General features: G+C 66.4%; 2 protein-coding genes across 3 annotated transcripts in view; one reads left to right on the forward strand and one right to left on the reverse strand.

The window, feature by feature from the left end:
* Positions 1-724: 724 nt before the first annotated feature.
* On the forward strand, positions 725-10,864 carry TMEM161A (transmembrane protein 161A). 2 transcript variants are annotated; one of them, XM_062178710.1, is made up of 12 exons: positions 725-761; positions 3,088-3,191; positions 3,555-3,635; positions 3,874-3,971; positions 4,053-4,209; positions 6,104-6,255; positions 8,959-9,019; positions 9,103-9,246; positions 9,338-9,451; positions 9,571-9,745; positions 9,827-9,926; positions 10,169-10,864. In XM_062178710.1, exons 1-12 carry the CDS (start codon positions 759-761, stop codon positions 10,420-10,422), a joined length of 1,443 nt encoding a protein of 480 aa, XP_062034694.1. In that variant the 5' UTR covers positions 725-758; the 3' UTR covers positions 10,423-10,864. The 2 variants fall into 2 exon arrangements, with proteins under 2 accessions (XP_062034694.1, XP_062034695.1); XM_062178711.1 differs by having other exon boundaries at positions 9,830-9,926.
* An 80-nt stretch (positions 10,865-10,944) lies between these two features.
* SLC25A42 (solute carrier family 25 member 42) overlaps positions 10,945-15,937 on the reverse strand; it is a 30,532-nt gene continuing 25,539 nt past the window's right edge. Inside the window, exons 4-8 of the mRNA XM_062178712.1 lie at positions 15,185-15,210; positions 14,584-14,750; positions 13,768-13,884; positions 13,487-13,638; positions 10,945-12,460 (exon numbers count right to left, since the gene is read on the reverse strand). Coding sequence (XP_062034696.1) covers positions 12,153-12,460; positions 13,487-13,638; positions 13,768-13,884; positions 14,584-14,750; positions 15,185-15,210 — 770 coding nt within the window. The 3' untranslated portion in view covers positions 10,945-12,152. The remainder of the gene's footprint in view (positions 12,461-13,486; positions 13,639-13,767; positions 13,885-14,583; positions 14,751-15,184; positions 15,211-15,937) is intronic.

Here is a 15,937-nt window from a genome sequence, read left to right on the forward strand (position 1 = left end):
GGGCCCCTGCACCCACACGGGAGACCTGGATGGAGCTCCTTGGGGCCCTGCACCTGCGTGGGAGACCCGGATGGAGCTCCTGGCTTCAGCCTGGCTCAGCCCTGACCCTTGTGTCCATCTGGGGAGTGACCCAGCGGATGGAAGATTCTCTCTTTCTCTCTCTCTGCAACTCTGCCTTTCAAATAAATCAATCTTTAAGAAGATTTCCAGAAACATTTTAAAAAATAATAAAATTTCCCGTTTTAGCTTAAACTCATTTGAGTTGTTTTTTTATGGAGTATTTATTTTAGCAATTCTTGGATGACAAAGGTGGACAAGGGCACGGCCACCATGGAGACCCCGTTTACCGCAGCCCGCGGGCCCGGGTGTGCACGGGCAGGGGGTCCTTGTGGAATGTTCTCGAACCAGGCGGGTCTACCCCCGGCACTGTTCCGCAGCGGCAGTGTGGGAGCGGATGGGCGTCTTCGCGGCCAACCTCTGCGAAAAGCGCCGCTGAGGGGTCTGCGCCCCGGGGCGGTCAGCCACGCGGGTGTCCTGGACGCAGCAGCCACCCGAACCCGCGCCCAGGCTCGCCCCGCGCGTGCGAACTACAACTCCCGGCGTACAGCGCGAGCGACTGCCTCGTCCCTCGCGATTGGACAGCTCGCGGCCCGATGATTGGTCGCGTGGGCTGCTCGTCATAGCAGAGTGAGGGCTCTGATTGGTTAAATTCCCTGGGCGTGCCGAGGGGGTGCGCGCGCTGCGCTCCGGTCGGCGACATGGTGAGCTTTGGTCCCGCTGTGTAGGGGGGGGGACCCCAGGGACCTGGGTGTGGGGGGGTCCCTGCGGGAATGGGGAATGTGGCAGGGAGCTAAGAGAAAGCCCGGGCCGGGTCGAGGGGGCCTGGATGTCCGCAGAGAGGGTGAAAGGTCTCAAGCGCCCGGCGCTCGTGGTCGGGGGCGGGACGGGGACCCCTGACCCCGACCCCCCGAGGCCCCGCAGCCCCTGAGAGGGCCGGCCTGGGCAGAGGGAGGGTCAGGGGGTGCACGGTGTCCTGGCCCTGCCTGGGGAGGGGGGTCCCCGGAGCGGCGCTGCAGGTGGGCGCTGCGGGAGGGGTCGTTGGAAGAGGAGCGCCCTCCGGGCCGGGGGCAGCGACGTCTGAGCTGGGGGGTGACGATCATAGGTCCAGGGGAGGGACGCGGGCTACCTGGAAGGTTCCAGAAGACCCTGGGGGGTCGGGGGAGGCGTCTGCCCCGCCTCCCTCCCTCCTATCCCAGGCGCCCTAGGCCCCAGCCCTGGAGGTTCTAGGCTGTGGCTGGGTCGGCGAGGGAGAGTCCCCGGTCCCGGGCGGCGGGGTGGACCCCTGGGGCCTGAGCCACTGAGTGCAGGGAGGGCTGGGGGCCAGCGGGGCCCCCACCTGGCCTTGCAGGCTGCGGGAGTGGAGTTGGAGGCTGACCTGGGGCTGCACCTGCGGAGTGCCCGGCCTGGGGGCGTGATGGGCCGGTGTGTGTGTGTGTGTGTGTGGGGTCCGGGCTGCAGGTGCCGCTGTGCTGGGGTCCCAGGCTGGGGCAGCCCAAGGCTCTGAGGTTTGCACCTCGGCAGGTGGGCGGTGCTGCAGATCCTGGGGAGGGGGCCGAAGTCTGTGGCCCCACCCACTGGGCCTGGAGGGGGCCGCTGACGCCCCTCCTCCACCCGCCCTATGGAGGTTGGCACTGCCAACCTCATTTTATTACTGAAAAATTTCTGATTTGTTTACAAGTCGCAGGCATGAGAAAAGGTTCTGTGAGTCGATTCCATAATCTAAAAACTGTGAATAGATTTCATTTGAATGCGTGGGGGAGAGAGCTTCCCTCTGCGGGGTCACTCTCCAAATGCCCGCAGCAGCTGGGGCTGGGCCAGGCCAAAGCCAGGAGCCAGGAGCTCCATCCGGGTCTCCCGGGGGTGCAGGGGCCCAAGGGCTTGGGCCATTACTGCTGCCTCCCAGGGTGCGGGTTAGCCAGGGGCTGGAGCCAGGAGCTGGATTTGAACCCAGGTCCTCTGATAGGGGCCGCCGGTGTCCCCAGCGGGGCGGAAGCGCTGTGGCCATTTTAATGGTGGATTTCTCAGCCGCGGTTCTGAATTCCGGGCTCCGCCGGGTGCCCGCCACGCGGCAGCGTTTGCCTGATTAAAGACTCCCCTTAGCGATCATTTTAGTTTAATGCCAGAGTAGCTTGGTTTCTTTGTAGCTGCTGATTGCGATCTGGAACCCAAACAGGTGGCTCCCCTGAGCGCGTGTTTTGCATAATTGCATAATTATTACTGGTAGCGACCCGGAGCCCTCTGCCTCTCGGCGGGAAAACCCCATGCCGCTCAGCAGAGGAAAATGCGTCTAAAAGGTTGTTAGGTAGAATGAGCGGGGAGGAGAGGGTCCTAATTAAAAGATCATTCATTCCGCTCAGTTGTGTATACGGAGACAGGGAGCGGCTTTCCAAGGAGCTGGGTTTCTAAGGAAGTCACTTAGGGTGACGCCAGCATCCCACATGGGCACCGGTTCGAGTCCCGGCTGCTCCACTTCCGGTCTGAACTTTTAAAAAACGTTCGTGGAAATGGGATTCAAAAAACATTGTCTTGGTGAAAAAAAAAAAAATTCGTGCATACACTGGTCATCAAAAGTCATGAAACATGAATATGATGGGAAAACCAGGCACGCACTTTTTAAATTTTTGCATCCAAATAAACGTTGCTGAATTCCATTTCCTGCAGACTCCTTGAGGTCTCTCGGTGGAAGCTCGCTCCCCACGTGGTTGGCGGGGAGCTGGAGGGGGGTGGAGCCGAGGGGCAGTCCCTGGGCGTGCCGGGCCGGCTGCCGGGGAGATGGTTCCACTCCAGCCGGCTCCAGCTGGGGCTGGGCCTCTGATGGGGGTGCTGGGGGAGGGGGTCCTTGGTTCCTGGGCGCACCGGAGCCCCTCAACTACGATGCCGCTCCCCCCCCCCCCCGCCCCGTCCCGGTCCCCACCCCAGCAGCTGCTGGAACCAGACACCTGGCTGGTTCTATAAATAGCCTGGGTTCCGAGGGAGGGGAGGGCATGTGACCTTCCGGCCGCCGCCGGTCCTGTCCCCTCCCTGCAGGCGGTCCTCGGCGTGCAGCTGGTGGTGACCTTGTTCACGGCCACACTCATGCACCGGCTGGCCCCGCACTGCTCCTTTGCAAGGTGGCTGCTCTGCAGTGGCAGGTGAGCCCGGCGCCGGTGGGAGGAGCCCCAGCCAGGGGGCGGGCCGGTGGGAGGAGCCTTCCCGAGCCACGCCCCCTCTGGGCCCCGCCCTGCCTCTCTAGAGGCATTGCTTTGAGTTCTCTCCCTAGGAAGACACAGAGTTAGCCGGCAGCTTCGGGGGTGTGCGGGATCCCCCCTGAGCACGCTCGGCCTGGGTCTGTGACCCAGAATCCCCCCTCCCCCGGCTGTGGGGCCCCAGCCCACGCCTTGGCCAGCACCTCCCGGGTTCCCCCTGCTCCAGCCCGGGTCCGCCCTGGGATTTGGGGCTCACCGCCTCGATCGCCCCCTGCCGCAGCTCTCCTGACTGCCCATCTTTGCGCCCAGTCTGTTCCGGTACAAGCACCCGTCCGAGGAGGAGCTCCGGGCCCTGGCGGGGAGGCAGAGGCCCAGGGGCCGGAGGGAGCGGTGAGTGAGCTGCCGCCCGGGGTGCGGGGATGGGGGGTGCGGCAGCCCCTACCCCGGGGTGAGGGCATCTTTCTGGGGACAGCTTTGCTGAGGCCGGGAGGGGGCGCCCAAGGTCGTCCCACCCCCAGTGTGCATAGAGGGTCCAGGCTGGGGCCGGAGCTTCCTTCCAAGGCGTGGGCAGGGCCGCCCTGAGCGACAGGCGGGGTGCCCGCTCCCCGGGCCCCTCCTCGCTGCGCAGGTGGGCCAACGGCCTAGGTGATGAGAAGCCGCTCTCGGTGCCCCGCGACGCCCCGTTCCAGCTGGAGACCTGCCCGCTCACCGCCGTGGACGCCCTGGGTAACGGCGCAGCCCCGTCGCGGGTGGGGGTGGGCGGCCCCCGGGTGGGCGGGGTGGAGGCTGAGCGGCGGCCCCCCGCAGTCCTGCGCTTCTTCCTGGAGTACCAGTGGTTCGTGGACTTCGCCGTGTACTCGGGCGGCGTGTACGTCTTCACGGAGCTCTACTACTACGTGCTGGGCCCGGCCAAGGAGGCCAACATCGCCCTCTTCTGGTGCCTGCTCACCGTGGCCTTCTCCATGTATCCTGCCTGGGCGTGGGCGTGGGCCCGGGCTGCCCCTCCCTGCGGGGCCGGCCATCCCCTGCTGCACCGGGGGTGAGGGAGGGACAGAGTGCCCATGGGGTGCCGGCCCCCGCTGCCCGTCTTCGTTAGGCTGCAGAGAGCAGACAGCGGGGGACTTGGGAGCCCGTCCTGAGACGGTGCAGAGGTGGCACTCCCGCGGGCTGGCAGGGACAGAGCCATCTGGAAACCCACACTGGTTCCCGAAAGCCCCCTGCATGGGAGGGGCAGGGTGCTGTGTGTGTGTGTGGGGGGTGGGGATCTCCAAAAAGTTCATGGAAAATGCACAGGATGAAAAAACCATCTGGGTTTTAAAATGTTCCGGTACCAGAATAAACTTGTCAGTAACTTGAGGCCAGGGCCGGCGCTATGGCACAGTAGGCTAAGCCTCTGCCCACGGCGCCAGCATCCCATATGGATGCCGGTTCAAGTCCTGGCCACTCCACTTCCGGTCCAGCTCTCTGCTATGGCCTGGGAAGGCAGTGGAGGATGGCCCGAGTGCTTGGGCCCTGCACCCACGTGGGAGACCTGGAGGAAGCTCCTGGCTTTGGATCAGCCCAGCCCTGGCTGTTGTGGCCACTTGTAGGGGAGTGAACCAGCGGATGGAAGACCTCTCTCTTCCTCTCTTTCTGCAACTCTACCTCTCAAATCTCTTTAAAGAAAAAAAAAATTGTGGGCCGGGATTGTGGTACAGTGGGTTAAGCCACCCCTGCAAGACCAGTATCTCAGAACGCGGGTTCAAGTCCCTGCTGCTCTGATTCTGTTCCGGTTCCCTGGGAACAGAGCAGTGGAAGATGGTCCAAGCACCTGGGCTCCCGCCACCCATATGGGAGACCCAGATGGGGCTCCTGGCTCCTGGCCTTGGCTTGGCCCAGCCCTGGCTGTTACTGGCATTTGGGGAGTGAACCAGTGGGCAGAAGACCTCCCTCTCTCTCTCTCTCTCTCTCTCTCTCTCTCTCCCTCCCTCTCTCTGCCTCGCTCTCTTCCCCCTCCCTCCCTCTACCCCCTACTCTCTGGATTTCAAATAAAAATTTAGACAGCTGGGCCTGGATCAGGCCAAAGTCGGGGGCCCAGACCTCCATCCAGGTCTCCCATGCGGGCGGCTGGGGCCCAGGCCCTGGCCCTGCTGTGTCCCAGGCCACCACACATCCGCGGGGAGCTGGGATCGGGAATGGAGCCGGAACTCCAACCCGGCGTCCCAAGCGGTATCTTCTCGGCTGAGTCAGATACCCGCTCTGATTTATCGTTCTATTTTACTGAATATTCGTTCATTCAAAGGCAGAGCGTCATAGAGAGATCTCCCACCTGCTGGTTCACTCCCCAAATGCCCACAGCGGCCAGGGCCAGACCAGGCTGAAGCCAGGAACCAGGAGCTCCACCTGGGTCTCCCACCTGGGTGGCAGGGGCCCAAGCATTTGCGCCCTCACCTGCTGCCTCGCAGGGTGCGCATGCGCAGGGAGCTGGGCTGAGGTAGGGCGGCACTGAACCCTGGCACTCCCGCTGTCGGATGCGTGTGGCCCGGGCAGCATCTTGACTCCGTGCCGAACACCTGCTCCTAAACTTACCTTTCAGCCCACTCCCCGTGAAGATTTGGAAGTGCGCCCGCGGAGGGGATGTGAATAGGGCTGGGGGCCTGTTACCCACGGGGGGTGTGCCGACTGGGACTGGGGGCCTTTCCTGATTGGCTGCAGCCGCTGATGAGGTCACTGCCCAGCCACACCCCGCAGACTGCTACCCCCAGGCCTGGGGCCGATCTGCACTCCGAGGTGGGGATGGGGGGTGGTGGGTGGGAGGGGTCCCTGGCGGAGGGGCCGCCCCCTGCCTGCCTGCCAGGCTTCCTTAGCTCCGCCCCCAGCAAGATGTTCCTGACGGTGACCCGGCTGTACTTCGGCGCCGAGGAGGGCGGCGAGCGCTCGGTCTGCCTCGCCTTCGCCTTCCTGTTCCTCATGCTGGCCATGCTGGTGCAGGTGGTGCGGGAGGAGACCTTGGAGCTGGGCCTGGAGCCAGGTGCGTGGAGGGGTGGGCGCTGGGGCCCCAGGCTGTCGCCGGGGCTGGCTGTGGGCGCTGGGGACGAGGGGCCGTGTCCGCGGCTGTGACGGCTCCGCACGGGGCTGCGTCTGTCCCGTGCCAGTCCGTGCTCACCGCCACCCCGAGAGAGGTCCAGGGTAGCAGGCGTGGAGGACGATCGCCTTCCTTCTCTGTTCCCCCCAGAGGGAACCTGGGGTGCAGGGGACCCCGCGCCAATGCTGGCGGTGGCCCTGGTGGCCGCGCTGCTGCGCACCTGCCGTCACCACGGCGCGGAGTGGCTGTCCAGTGTGGTTTTGTTCAGTTCTGGGACCGGTGGTGACAGACGGAGCCAGGCTCCTCTTCCGGCTTGTCTCGGGCTGTCGCTAGGAGACACTGTTGCAGGAATGGCCCCGGGCGGTGTCCCTGCACAAGGCCATGCTATGTTGCCAGTTCTACTTCAGGCAACAATGTTTCCCCACGTGTTCTCCAGCTCTGCAAGTGATCTGAAGCCCGAAGTACAAGTGAGGTTGAGCAACGTTTCACATGTTGGAAAAAGGCTGTTATTTCTGTCACCCACCTTTTAAAGACCTGGGCGGCTGCCCTTGTATTGATTTGTAGGAGCTCTTTTATTTATTTATTTTTTGACAGGCAGAGTGGACAGTAGAGGGAGACAGAGAGAAAGGTCTTCCTTTTTGCCGTTGGTTCACCCTCCAGTGGCCGCCGCGGTAGGCGCGCTGCAGCCGGCGCATCGCGCTGATCTGAAGGCAGGAGCCAGGTGCTTCTCCTGGTCTCCCATGGGGTGCAGGGCCCAAGCACTTGGGCCATCCTCCACTGCACTCCCTGGCCACAGCAGAGAGCTGGCCTGGAAGAGGGGCAACCGGGACAGGATTGGCGCCCCAACCGGGACTAGAACCCGGTGTGCCGGTGCCGCAGGCGGAGGATTAGCCTAGTGAGCCGCGGCGCCGGCCTAGGAGCTCTTTGTATATTGAGGAACTTATCCTTTGTGGTAGAAGTTGCAAGGGTTTCCCCCCGTCCCCCAGTTCTTGGTTTTTCATTTATCTCCTTGGTCCTTCCCTTCTTGCGTAACTGGATTATAGAGCACCACGGGGTCCCTCCCCAGGTGGCCGCACGGCCAGGCTAAAGCCAGAAGTCTGGAGGCCAATCCAGGTCTCCCGGGTGGGCATCAGGGGCCCAAGCACTTACGCCTGCCCGGGTGTCTCACTGGGAGCTGGGACTGGGAGCAGAGCCAGGACTTCAATTGGGCGCCCACACAGGGCACGCGGGTGCAGGGGCCCAGGCACTTGGGCCACCCTCTGCTGCTTTCCCAGGCGCATTAGCAGGGAGCTGGATTGGAAGTGGAGCAGCAGGGACTCGAACTGGCACCCCTGTGGGATGTCTGGTTGCAGCTCCAGCCTCCCCCACTGCACCGCAAGGGCAGCCTGTGTCTTGTCTTATGGAACCAGCTGATCATTACATGAATGTCTAAAATGCCATAGAGGTGACTGCTCAGCCTGCCCATGGGAAGCCTGCCTCCCCCGGCTGGCCGCCTGGATTTCATGCCCTGGCTCCTGATTCCAGCTTCCTGCTTGTGTGGGCCCTGGCAGAGTCCTCGGGCCCCTGCCAGCCACAGGGTGACCTGGATGGAGCTCCCGGCTCCCAGCTTTGGCCTGGTCTGGCACTAGCTATGGTGGGCTTTTAGGAGTGAACCAGTAGATGGCAGATCTGTCTCTTTGCCTCTTAATTGAGTAAATAAAACTGTTAAAAAGATATGTCAAGTATAGGCATTCGGAGACTCAGAGCTGGATCGGAAGTGGAGCAGCTGGGACTCGAACTGGCGCCCATGTGGGATGCTGGCGCTGCAGGTGGCGGCTCTACCCGATACGCCACAGCGCCGGCCCCCTGTGTCTTTTCAACATCCCTTTTCTTTCTGCCTTCTAGTTCCCTTATGTCAGAGGTGTCATCCTGTCCCGCTGCCTTTCAAATAACCAAATCTTTAAACACACACACACACACAGCTGGCTAGTCTCTGTGGTCTCTGGGTCAGGGGCGCGCCCCAGTGAGTGACGCCAGGCTGGATTTCTCCCTGCTGCCCTGGTCAGGGGATCCTCGGCTCTCAGTCGCCCCCTCCCGATGACCCCACCTCTTCACTCCTCTCCGCTCGCCCTGAGCCCTGGCGGCTGGGCCCTGGTCTTGCCTGCGAGTCCCCTCGCCGCGCCCAGCCCCTCGGCCAGTCCGCCAGCCCCTCCTCCGAGCGCTGCTGTCTAAGGACGCGTCACTCCGCAGCCGGGTTCTTGTCCCTTTGCATGCCCGCCTGCCCCGCCTCTGCCCTCCTCTCCAGGTCCTCGGAGCCTACCTTACCTTTCTGTCTCCTGCTGCTGCCTCGCCCTGGTGGTGGTTGGGGGCAGCGAGCTCCTGTTTGATTTGCCCTTGGTCTGTGGGAAAAACTTGGGTGCTGAGCTGAGGACTTCAGCTCCTCCCGTGGGAACCTTTCATCCCCCCCACCCCCCCCACCCCAGTTCCTGGAAGAATCCAGAAGCTCAGACTTGGAAGTCCCAGCAGGATACGAAGTGGCCCTCCTGCCTGGCCGAGCGCCTGGCCCCCACGGGCGTAGAGAGGGGCCCCTGCGGCCTGGGGGGGTCTTCCTGGCCCCCATGGGCACAGTCGCTCTGGGGGAGCCACTTCCCTCCTCCCGTCTCTCCCCAGGCCTGGCCAGCATGACCCAGAGCTTGGAGCCACTTCTGCAGGACCAAGGCTGGGACTGGGCGTGAGTCTTGGGGGGGCAGGCTGGTGGTCTCCCTGGGTGCCCACGGGCTGCAGGGGCTCTGACCTGCTGTTCCCCACCCCCAGACTCCCCGTGGCCAAGCTGGCCATCCGCGTGGGGCTGGCGGCCGCGGGTTCCGTGCTGGGCGCCTTCCTCACCTTCCCCGGGCTGCGGCTGGCTCAGACCCACAGGGACGCGCTCACCATGTCGGAGGACCGGCCTCTGCTGCAGTTACGTGGGCCGCCCGGCTGGCGGGGAGGGACCAGGGCGCCCGGGGCGGGGCGGGGGCGGGGCCTCACTCGGCCCCGCCCTGCCGCCCAGGTTGCTGCTGCACACCAGCTTCCTGTCTCCCGTGATCATCTTGTGGCTCTGGACCCGGCCCATCGCGCGGGACTTCCTGCAGCAGGCGCCCCTCGGCGGGGCGTCCGTCTCCCTGTGCGTGCCGGGAGGGGCTGGGAGGGGAGCAGCTGCCCCCACCCCGTGCTCCGGGCCCTGAGGCTGCGGTGGGGCAGGGGGACCCCCCCCAACCCCGTGCCCTCGCTGCCTCTGCCCAGGCTGTCGGACGCGGCCTTCGACTCGGCGCGCCTGTGGGTGCTGGTGGCGCTGTGCCTGCTGCGCCTGGCCGTCACGCGGCCCCACCTGCAGGCCTACTTGTGCCTGGCCAAAGCCCGCGTGGAGCAGCTGCGCAAGGAGGCCGGCCGCATCGAGGCCCGCGAGATCCAGCGGCGGGTACGGGGGCGCCCCGGGCCGGGCGGGCGCCTGGGGCGCTCGGGGAGGGGCCCGCGCCCACCCCCGCCGCTCCGTGCCCAGCAGGTGGTCCGCGTGTACTGCTACGTGACGGTGGTGAGCCTGCAGTACCTGACGCCGCTCATCCTCACGCTCTACTGCACACTGCTGCTCAAGTCCTTAGGTGAGGGCGGGGCGGGGCTTAGCGTGGGTGAGGGTGGAGCCTGGGCGGGGGCCTCCTGGAAGGGGCGGGGCCTGGGAAGGGGCGGGGCTTAGTGTGGGTAAGGGTGGGGCCTGGGCGGGGTCTCCTGGAAGGGGCGGGGCCTGGGCGGGAGTCAGCCCTCAGTGGAAGTGGTCTGGGGGTGCAGGGAGGGAAGGGGCTCCGGCCACCCCACCCCTCACCTCCATGTGCGCCTCCTCTCGCAGGTGGTTACTCCTGGGGCCTGGGCCCGGCCCCTCAGCTGTCCCCGGCCCCGCCCGCCCTCAGCGCCCAGCCACTGGGCCTGGGGGAAGACGAGGCCCGAGAGACGGCGGCGCGCATCGCGGGTGCCCTGGGCGGGCTGCTCTCGCCGCTCTTCCTCCGCGGGCTCCTGGCCTACCTCATCTGGTGGACGGCGGCCTGCCAGCTGCTGTCCAGCCTCTTCGGCCTCTACTTCCACCAGCACCTGGCCGGCTCCTAGCTGCCTGCAGCCCCGCAGCCCGGCCCTGGGCCCTCGCGCGCCTCGGGGTCTGCCCCCGGCTGCAACACGGGGCTGGGGCCTGCGCCGTTCACCGCAGTGCCTGAGCCGCGGCCACACCCGGCCTCCGCCCGGAAACGCACGGCCCTGGGCCCCGGTGCGGGGGGCCGAGTGGGGCCCACGTGGGCTTCGGGGGGCTGAGATGGTAGGAGGAGGGATGGGGGCTGGGACAGCGGCACCCCGACTGCAGTGGCTCGAGTCCCCGCTGCTCCACTCCCCACCCTGCACCTGAGAGGCAGCAGGAGGGGCCCAGTGCCCCGTGGGGGACCGGAGGGCGGGCCTGGCCCAGCCCTGGCTGTTGGGGGCATCTGGGGAGCGACTCCATGGATGAAGGATCTGTTACTTTGCTTTTGGAATAAATAAACCTGTAAGTGTCAGACCTGCAGCCTATTTGGAGCTTTGCAAAGGCCCGGGGGTCGGACCTGAAGAAGAGGAGACGTGAGCGGGAGGAGAAGTCATTCGGATTTTTATTAAATATACTCTTGGCACAAATCTTTAAAATATATAAACATTATATATAAACAAAGTATCTTCATGGCATCAAAATAGAACTCCCGCCCAGGGGCGGCGGCCTGGGGCCCAGAGGAGGGTCCCCAGTGCCTGCGCCCCCCGCCCTCACTCGGTCCCGCTCCAGGCTCCGGGAGGGGCGCCCCGCCTCCTCGCCTGCAGAGCCGGGCAAGGCCGAGAGGGGGCGCGAGCAGCTCAGCCACAGGACCCACGCGGGGAAGCTGGGGCTGCGATTGGGGATGGCCCACGAGGGGTTTTCACACCAGTGGCTCCATGGCGGGAGAAGGAGGGGGCGCACGTGTGCGGGTCCCTTTCCACCAGGCGGCCGCTGAGCCTGGTGAAACACAGCCACCAGATAGTCCCCAAACGTTAGGAGATGGGGGTGCCCCCAGGGCCCTCGACTCCTCCGTGTTCCCTATCCCACGTGCGGAGGGCCAGGGTCCCAGCCGCCTGTGTGCTCCACGCATGGAAATCCAAGCCATTGTCGTCCTCAATGGCTGGGTCTGCGTAGGGACCCACGGGTGCCGCGGCTGGGCAGAGGGCTGGGACCTGGGGGCTGTTTGCGGCAGATGCCCCCCAGGCTGGGAGCCAGACCAGACCCTGACACCATTGTGTGGGGCGGGCATCGTGGAAGGAGCAAGACCCTCCCGGGGAACGTTACAAACAGGGCAGGGGCAGGCACCGGCTCCGCCCCCAGCCCACCCCCGACGGCTGTCACCTGGGCAGCAATGGCGAAGGCAGGACAGGCGGGGCGGGGCTGCGTTGGGAGCTGAAGCTGAACACGAGGCTCGTCCCATCCCGGCCAGAGTTCTGCCACGCACACAGTCGGGAGGGGGAGGAGGAGGGCCCGGCTCTGAGCCAGCGGGCGGGACCGGGGTCACTCACAGCAGCAATACGGCCCCCCAGCAAACAGGGTGCCCGGGACGGGGCTAACCTTTCAGGCCACACCCCCTAGAGGCGGCCCCCACTCCCGGAGACCCCCTCCACCCCCACCCCACATTGCACTTGAAGGCCCCCGTTTCGCGCCTGGCCCTGTGGGCTCGGAGCCCAGGCCCGCCAGTTCGTTTCCACCAAGGGCCCAGACCAGGCTCCCGGGGCTGAGCCACGCGCATGCGCGCGCGCGCCCTTGTTCCGTGGGCTCGGTTCCCCGCCCGCGCTGCGGGCCCCTAGCTCTGCAGGCGCCGCAGCAGGATCTGCGTGAGGTCGAAGGTGGTGAAGCTAATGCCCACGGCGATGGGGCCCTTGAGCCAGTTCATGCTCAGGCCCTTGTACAGGCCGCGCACGGCGCCCTCCTCCCGCACGATGGTGCGCAGCGTGCCCACGATGGAGGCGCGAGGGTGGCCCGTGACGCCCGCCGTCTGCATGCGCCGCCGCACCACGTCGAGCGGGTACGAGGCCGACTGCCCGATGAGGCCGGCGCAGGCCCCGAAGATCATGCGCTCGAAGGGGTAGGGCTGCCGGCGGCCGCTGTACTCTGCAGGGCGAGAGGCGCGAGTGGCTCTGAGCGCGCCGCCGGGGCTGCGCACCTCCCCGCGCGTGCGTGCGTGCACACGCGCACCCCAGGCTGCACCGGCTCCCCTGCGCATCCCTCCTTTTTGAGCAAAATCCAGAAGCAACTTTCTCCGAAGTACAAAGCAGCGTGGGATGCAGCCCTAAGATACGGGAGCCACAGCTCACACCCCTTGCGCTCCGCACCTGGCCCCGAAATGAAGCCACGCCCACCAGGACCGACCAACCTGACCCCGACCTACATCAAGCACAGCCTCCCCGGTCTAGGCTGCGTGCGCACGGGAACCGAGCGGAGACGGACGGGCAGGCGGACGGGAGCTCCGAGCCGCCGCCATCCCGGAGCAGGCCGGGAGGAGGGCCAGGTGGAGGGGGCGGGGGGACACGGGGTCGCACACCCACCCAGGGACGCGAGCTCCAGGTGTTGGCTGAGCCAGAAAATCGGCAGACAGCTCACGCCAGGCTGTGAGCAGGACTGGACGGGGGGGGGGGGGGGGGGGAGGGCGGAGCCTGCAGTGCCACAGGACACAGCCGGAGACAGAGGGCCGCGCCAACGCACGCGGGGACACAGGGCCCTTCCGAAAGCACGTGGAAAATGCACTTAAGAGTGGCCGGCCCTGTGGCACAGGTTAAACCTCGGCCTGCAGCGCCGGTTCGAGTCCCGGCTGCTCCACTTCCCTGCTATGGCCTGGGAAGGCAGCAGAGGATGGCCCCAGCGCTTGGGCCCCTGCACCTGCACCTGCACCTGCACCAGAGGCCCGGAGGAAGCTCCTGGCCACTAGCTTGAGCCAGGGGCAGCAGAGGGCGAGCGCTGGAGCGCTCACGCCTGCGCGCCTCAGGGGCTAGGTCCGCGGCTGGGCCGGGATGTTGGGTGCGCAGGGGCGCACCGTGTTCTCGGGGAGCCCGCCGAGCCGCACCGCTGTGCCCGCCCTGCGCACGCGCACACGCACGCCACGCGCCCTCCGGCCCCCGCGCCCCGGCCCCGCCCGCTCACCTCGGTGCAGGCTCTTGAGGGTTTCGTAGGTGAAGAAGCTGAGCCCCGCGTAGGGGATGACCCCCAGCACGGTGGGCGTGAAGCCGTGGTACAGGGTCCTCAGCCCCTCTTCCCGGGAGATGCGGATGAAGACGTGGAAGATGTTGCTGTACCTGCGGGGAGGGGTGCGGGGCGGGTGAGCCTCCCGGGGCTGTGGGGGCAGAGCAGGCCCCGCCCCGGCCCCACCCCGCCGCCGAGGGCAGGGGGCTCGGCCCCTGGGGAGTCCCCGCTGAAGCACTCACATCTCCTTCGGGGTCACGGCCATGCGGGCTCTGACCAGGTCCAGGGGGTACGTCAGGGAAGCGGCCGTGGTCCCGGCCAGGGCACCAGCGAGGAGGCGAGGCCAAGGCGGCAGGGCTCTGAAGGAGGTGGGAGGGAGGTGTGAGACCCGAGGGGGCTGCAGGCCGCAAGGGGGTGTGGGTGGGGGTGAGGTCTCCTGGGGGGTGGGAGGGAGGTGTGAGACCGAGGGGGCTGCAGGCCGCGCAGGGGGGGGCGGGGTCTCCTCCGCGTGCTGCGCTCTCCCTCCCTGCAAGAACTGGGGACAGGTGTCTGCCGCAGGGCCTGGGACACTGCGGCCTGCTGCCCTGGGATTTGAACTCTGGGGGGAGGTGGGCAAAGGCGAAGAAGTGGGAGGACGACAGGACCCCGATGGAGAGAACAGTCACCGGGAGTGGGCGGGGGGCGTGGCTGGGAGGGGGCCCGCAGCAGGGGGGGCCTGGAGAAGGCGGGGCGCACAGCGGCAGGCGGGGCTGGGAGAGGGGCGGGGCTTGGAGAAGGTGGAGTGCCTGGTGGTAGGTGGGGCTGGGAGGGGCAGGGCATGCGGCAAGGGCGGGGCCCGGAGAAGGCGGGGCGCGCAAGGGGCTGGGGCTGGGGGGGCGGGGCTCATTGCAGGGGCGGGGGCTGGAGAAGGCGTAGCGCATGGCGGCAGGCGGGACTGGGAGAGGGGTGCAGTGCACAGCAGGGGCGGGGCCTGGAGAAGGTGGGGCGTGGCTGGGAAAGGGGCGGGGCGCGTGGCCGCGGGTGTGGCTTCTAGGGGCGGGGCCTGGGCGGGGCCTCACTCTCCACGGAAGCCGTAGTAGCGGCCCAGGACCCGCTTGTACTCCTCGTGCGCGCTGAACTGGATGGCGGCGTAGGGCACCACGCGCACCATGGTGGCCGAGTTCCCGCGCCACAGGCTCAGGAAGCCCTCGTTGAGGTAGGTGAAGTAGATGAGCCGGAAGGCCTCCTGAGGGGGGAGGGAGGCAGTCAGCGAGCCCCCCACCCCCCTCGGCGTGCACCTGCCCGCTGGCAGACGCCCGCAGGAGGGCAGAGGCTGGGCCGGGGGCGCCCTCATCCCGGTGCCCCCAGCACTCTGGCGAGTGCCGCACCCTGTTCAGTTTTTACCTCGTCTCCCCGAAGTCCTCTGGGCCCCAGCTCGGATTAAAACAAACGCAGCGAGGGCGTGGCTCGCGGTTTGCCTGGCATCTAGCCTTTTAAACTTTAACACCTGCTCTCTGCTCAACGGTAAGGCACACGGGAAGACGTGGCCTTGGAGCTGGCACTGCCTGGGCAGGCCCCTCACCTCCCTGCCCCAGGGGTGATGGGGTCTCCCACCAGCAGCCCACCCCACCCCCACCCCCACCCCCGTCCCAGGGCGGGCGGTCAGGCGGCCCCACTCACCTTGGCAGAAAACCGTTTAGAAGACACTGGAAAAACAAGGGTACAGACTGTGAGACGCAGCGTGGGAGCCCCCCCCCCCGCCATGTGTGTGCCCCCCAACACCCGCTGTGCTGAGCACAGGGAGTGCAGCCCCTAGGGGTGCTGTCCCCCACAGTCACTGTCCTCCTCCACCCCAGACCTGTCCCCAGGAAGGGACACAGAGCTAACACCCGAACCCCCAGGACGGCGAGGGGCACCTCTGCTGGGGGGGGGATGGGGGGATGCACCTGCCTCTGGAAACCCTGCTCAGGACCCCCATCGTGGACTGGACTGCAGGTCGTCCCCTGTCCCCAGCTGTCTCCCCCACGCCACGGTGCCCTGGGCTTCCTGCTGGGCCGTGAGGACGCGTGGGAAAGACCCAGATCCAGGCACTGGGGGTCTCCAAGGACCTCCCGTGTGGCCTGGCAGCCCCTACCCCACATGTCTCATCCGCGTGTGACGCGCATGGGGCCTTCCCGATGCCACCCGGGGGAGGACCCGGGCAGGTGTGGGAGGGCCCGGGGGGCCTGGGCCGGAGGTGTTAACCCTGTGCAGGAGAGCGCGCTCAGATTCAGTGGCCCCTGAAGACTGAGCTCCCGGGCTCCTGTTGTGGGCCGAGTTGTGTCTCCCCCCAATCCTATCCACGGCCTCACCCCAGGCCCCTGTTTGTACACAGATCTTCTAAGTCGCAATCGAGCTAAGGCTGTGCGGGATTAGGGACGGCTGACCCCGAGG

The sequence above is a fragment of the Lepus europaeus genome, chromosome 20, assembly GCF_033115175.1.
Source record: "Lepus europaeus isolate LE1 chromosome 20, mLepTim1.pri, whole genome shotgun sequence".
Taxonomy (NCBI): Eukaryota; Metazoa; Chordata; class Mammalia; order Lagomorpha; family Leporidae; genus Lepus; species Lepus europaeus.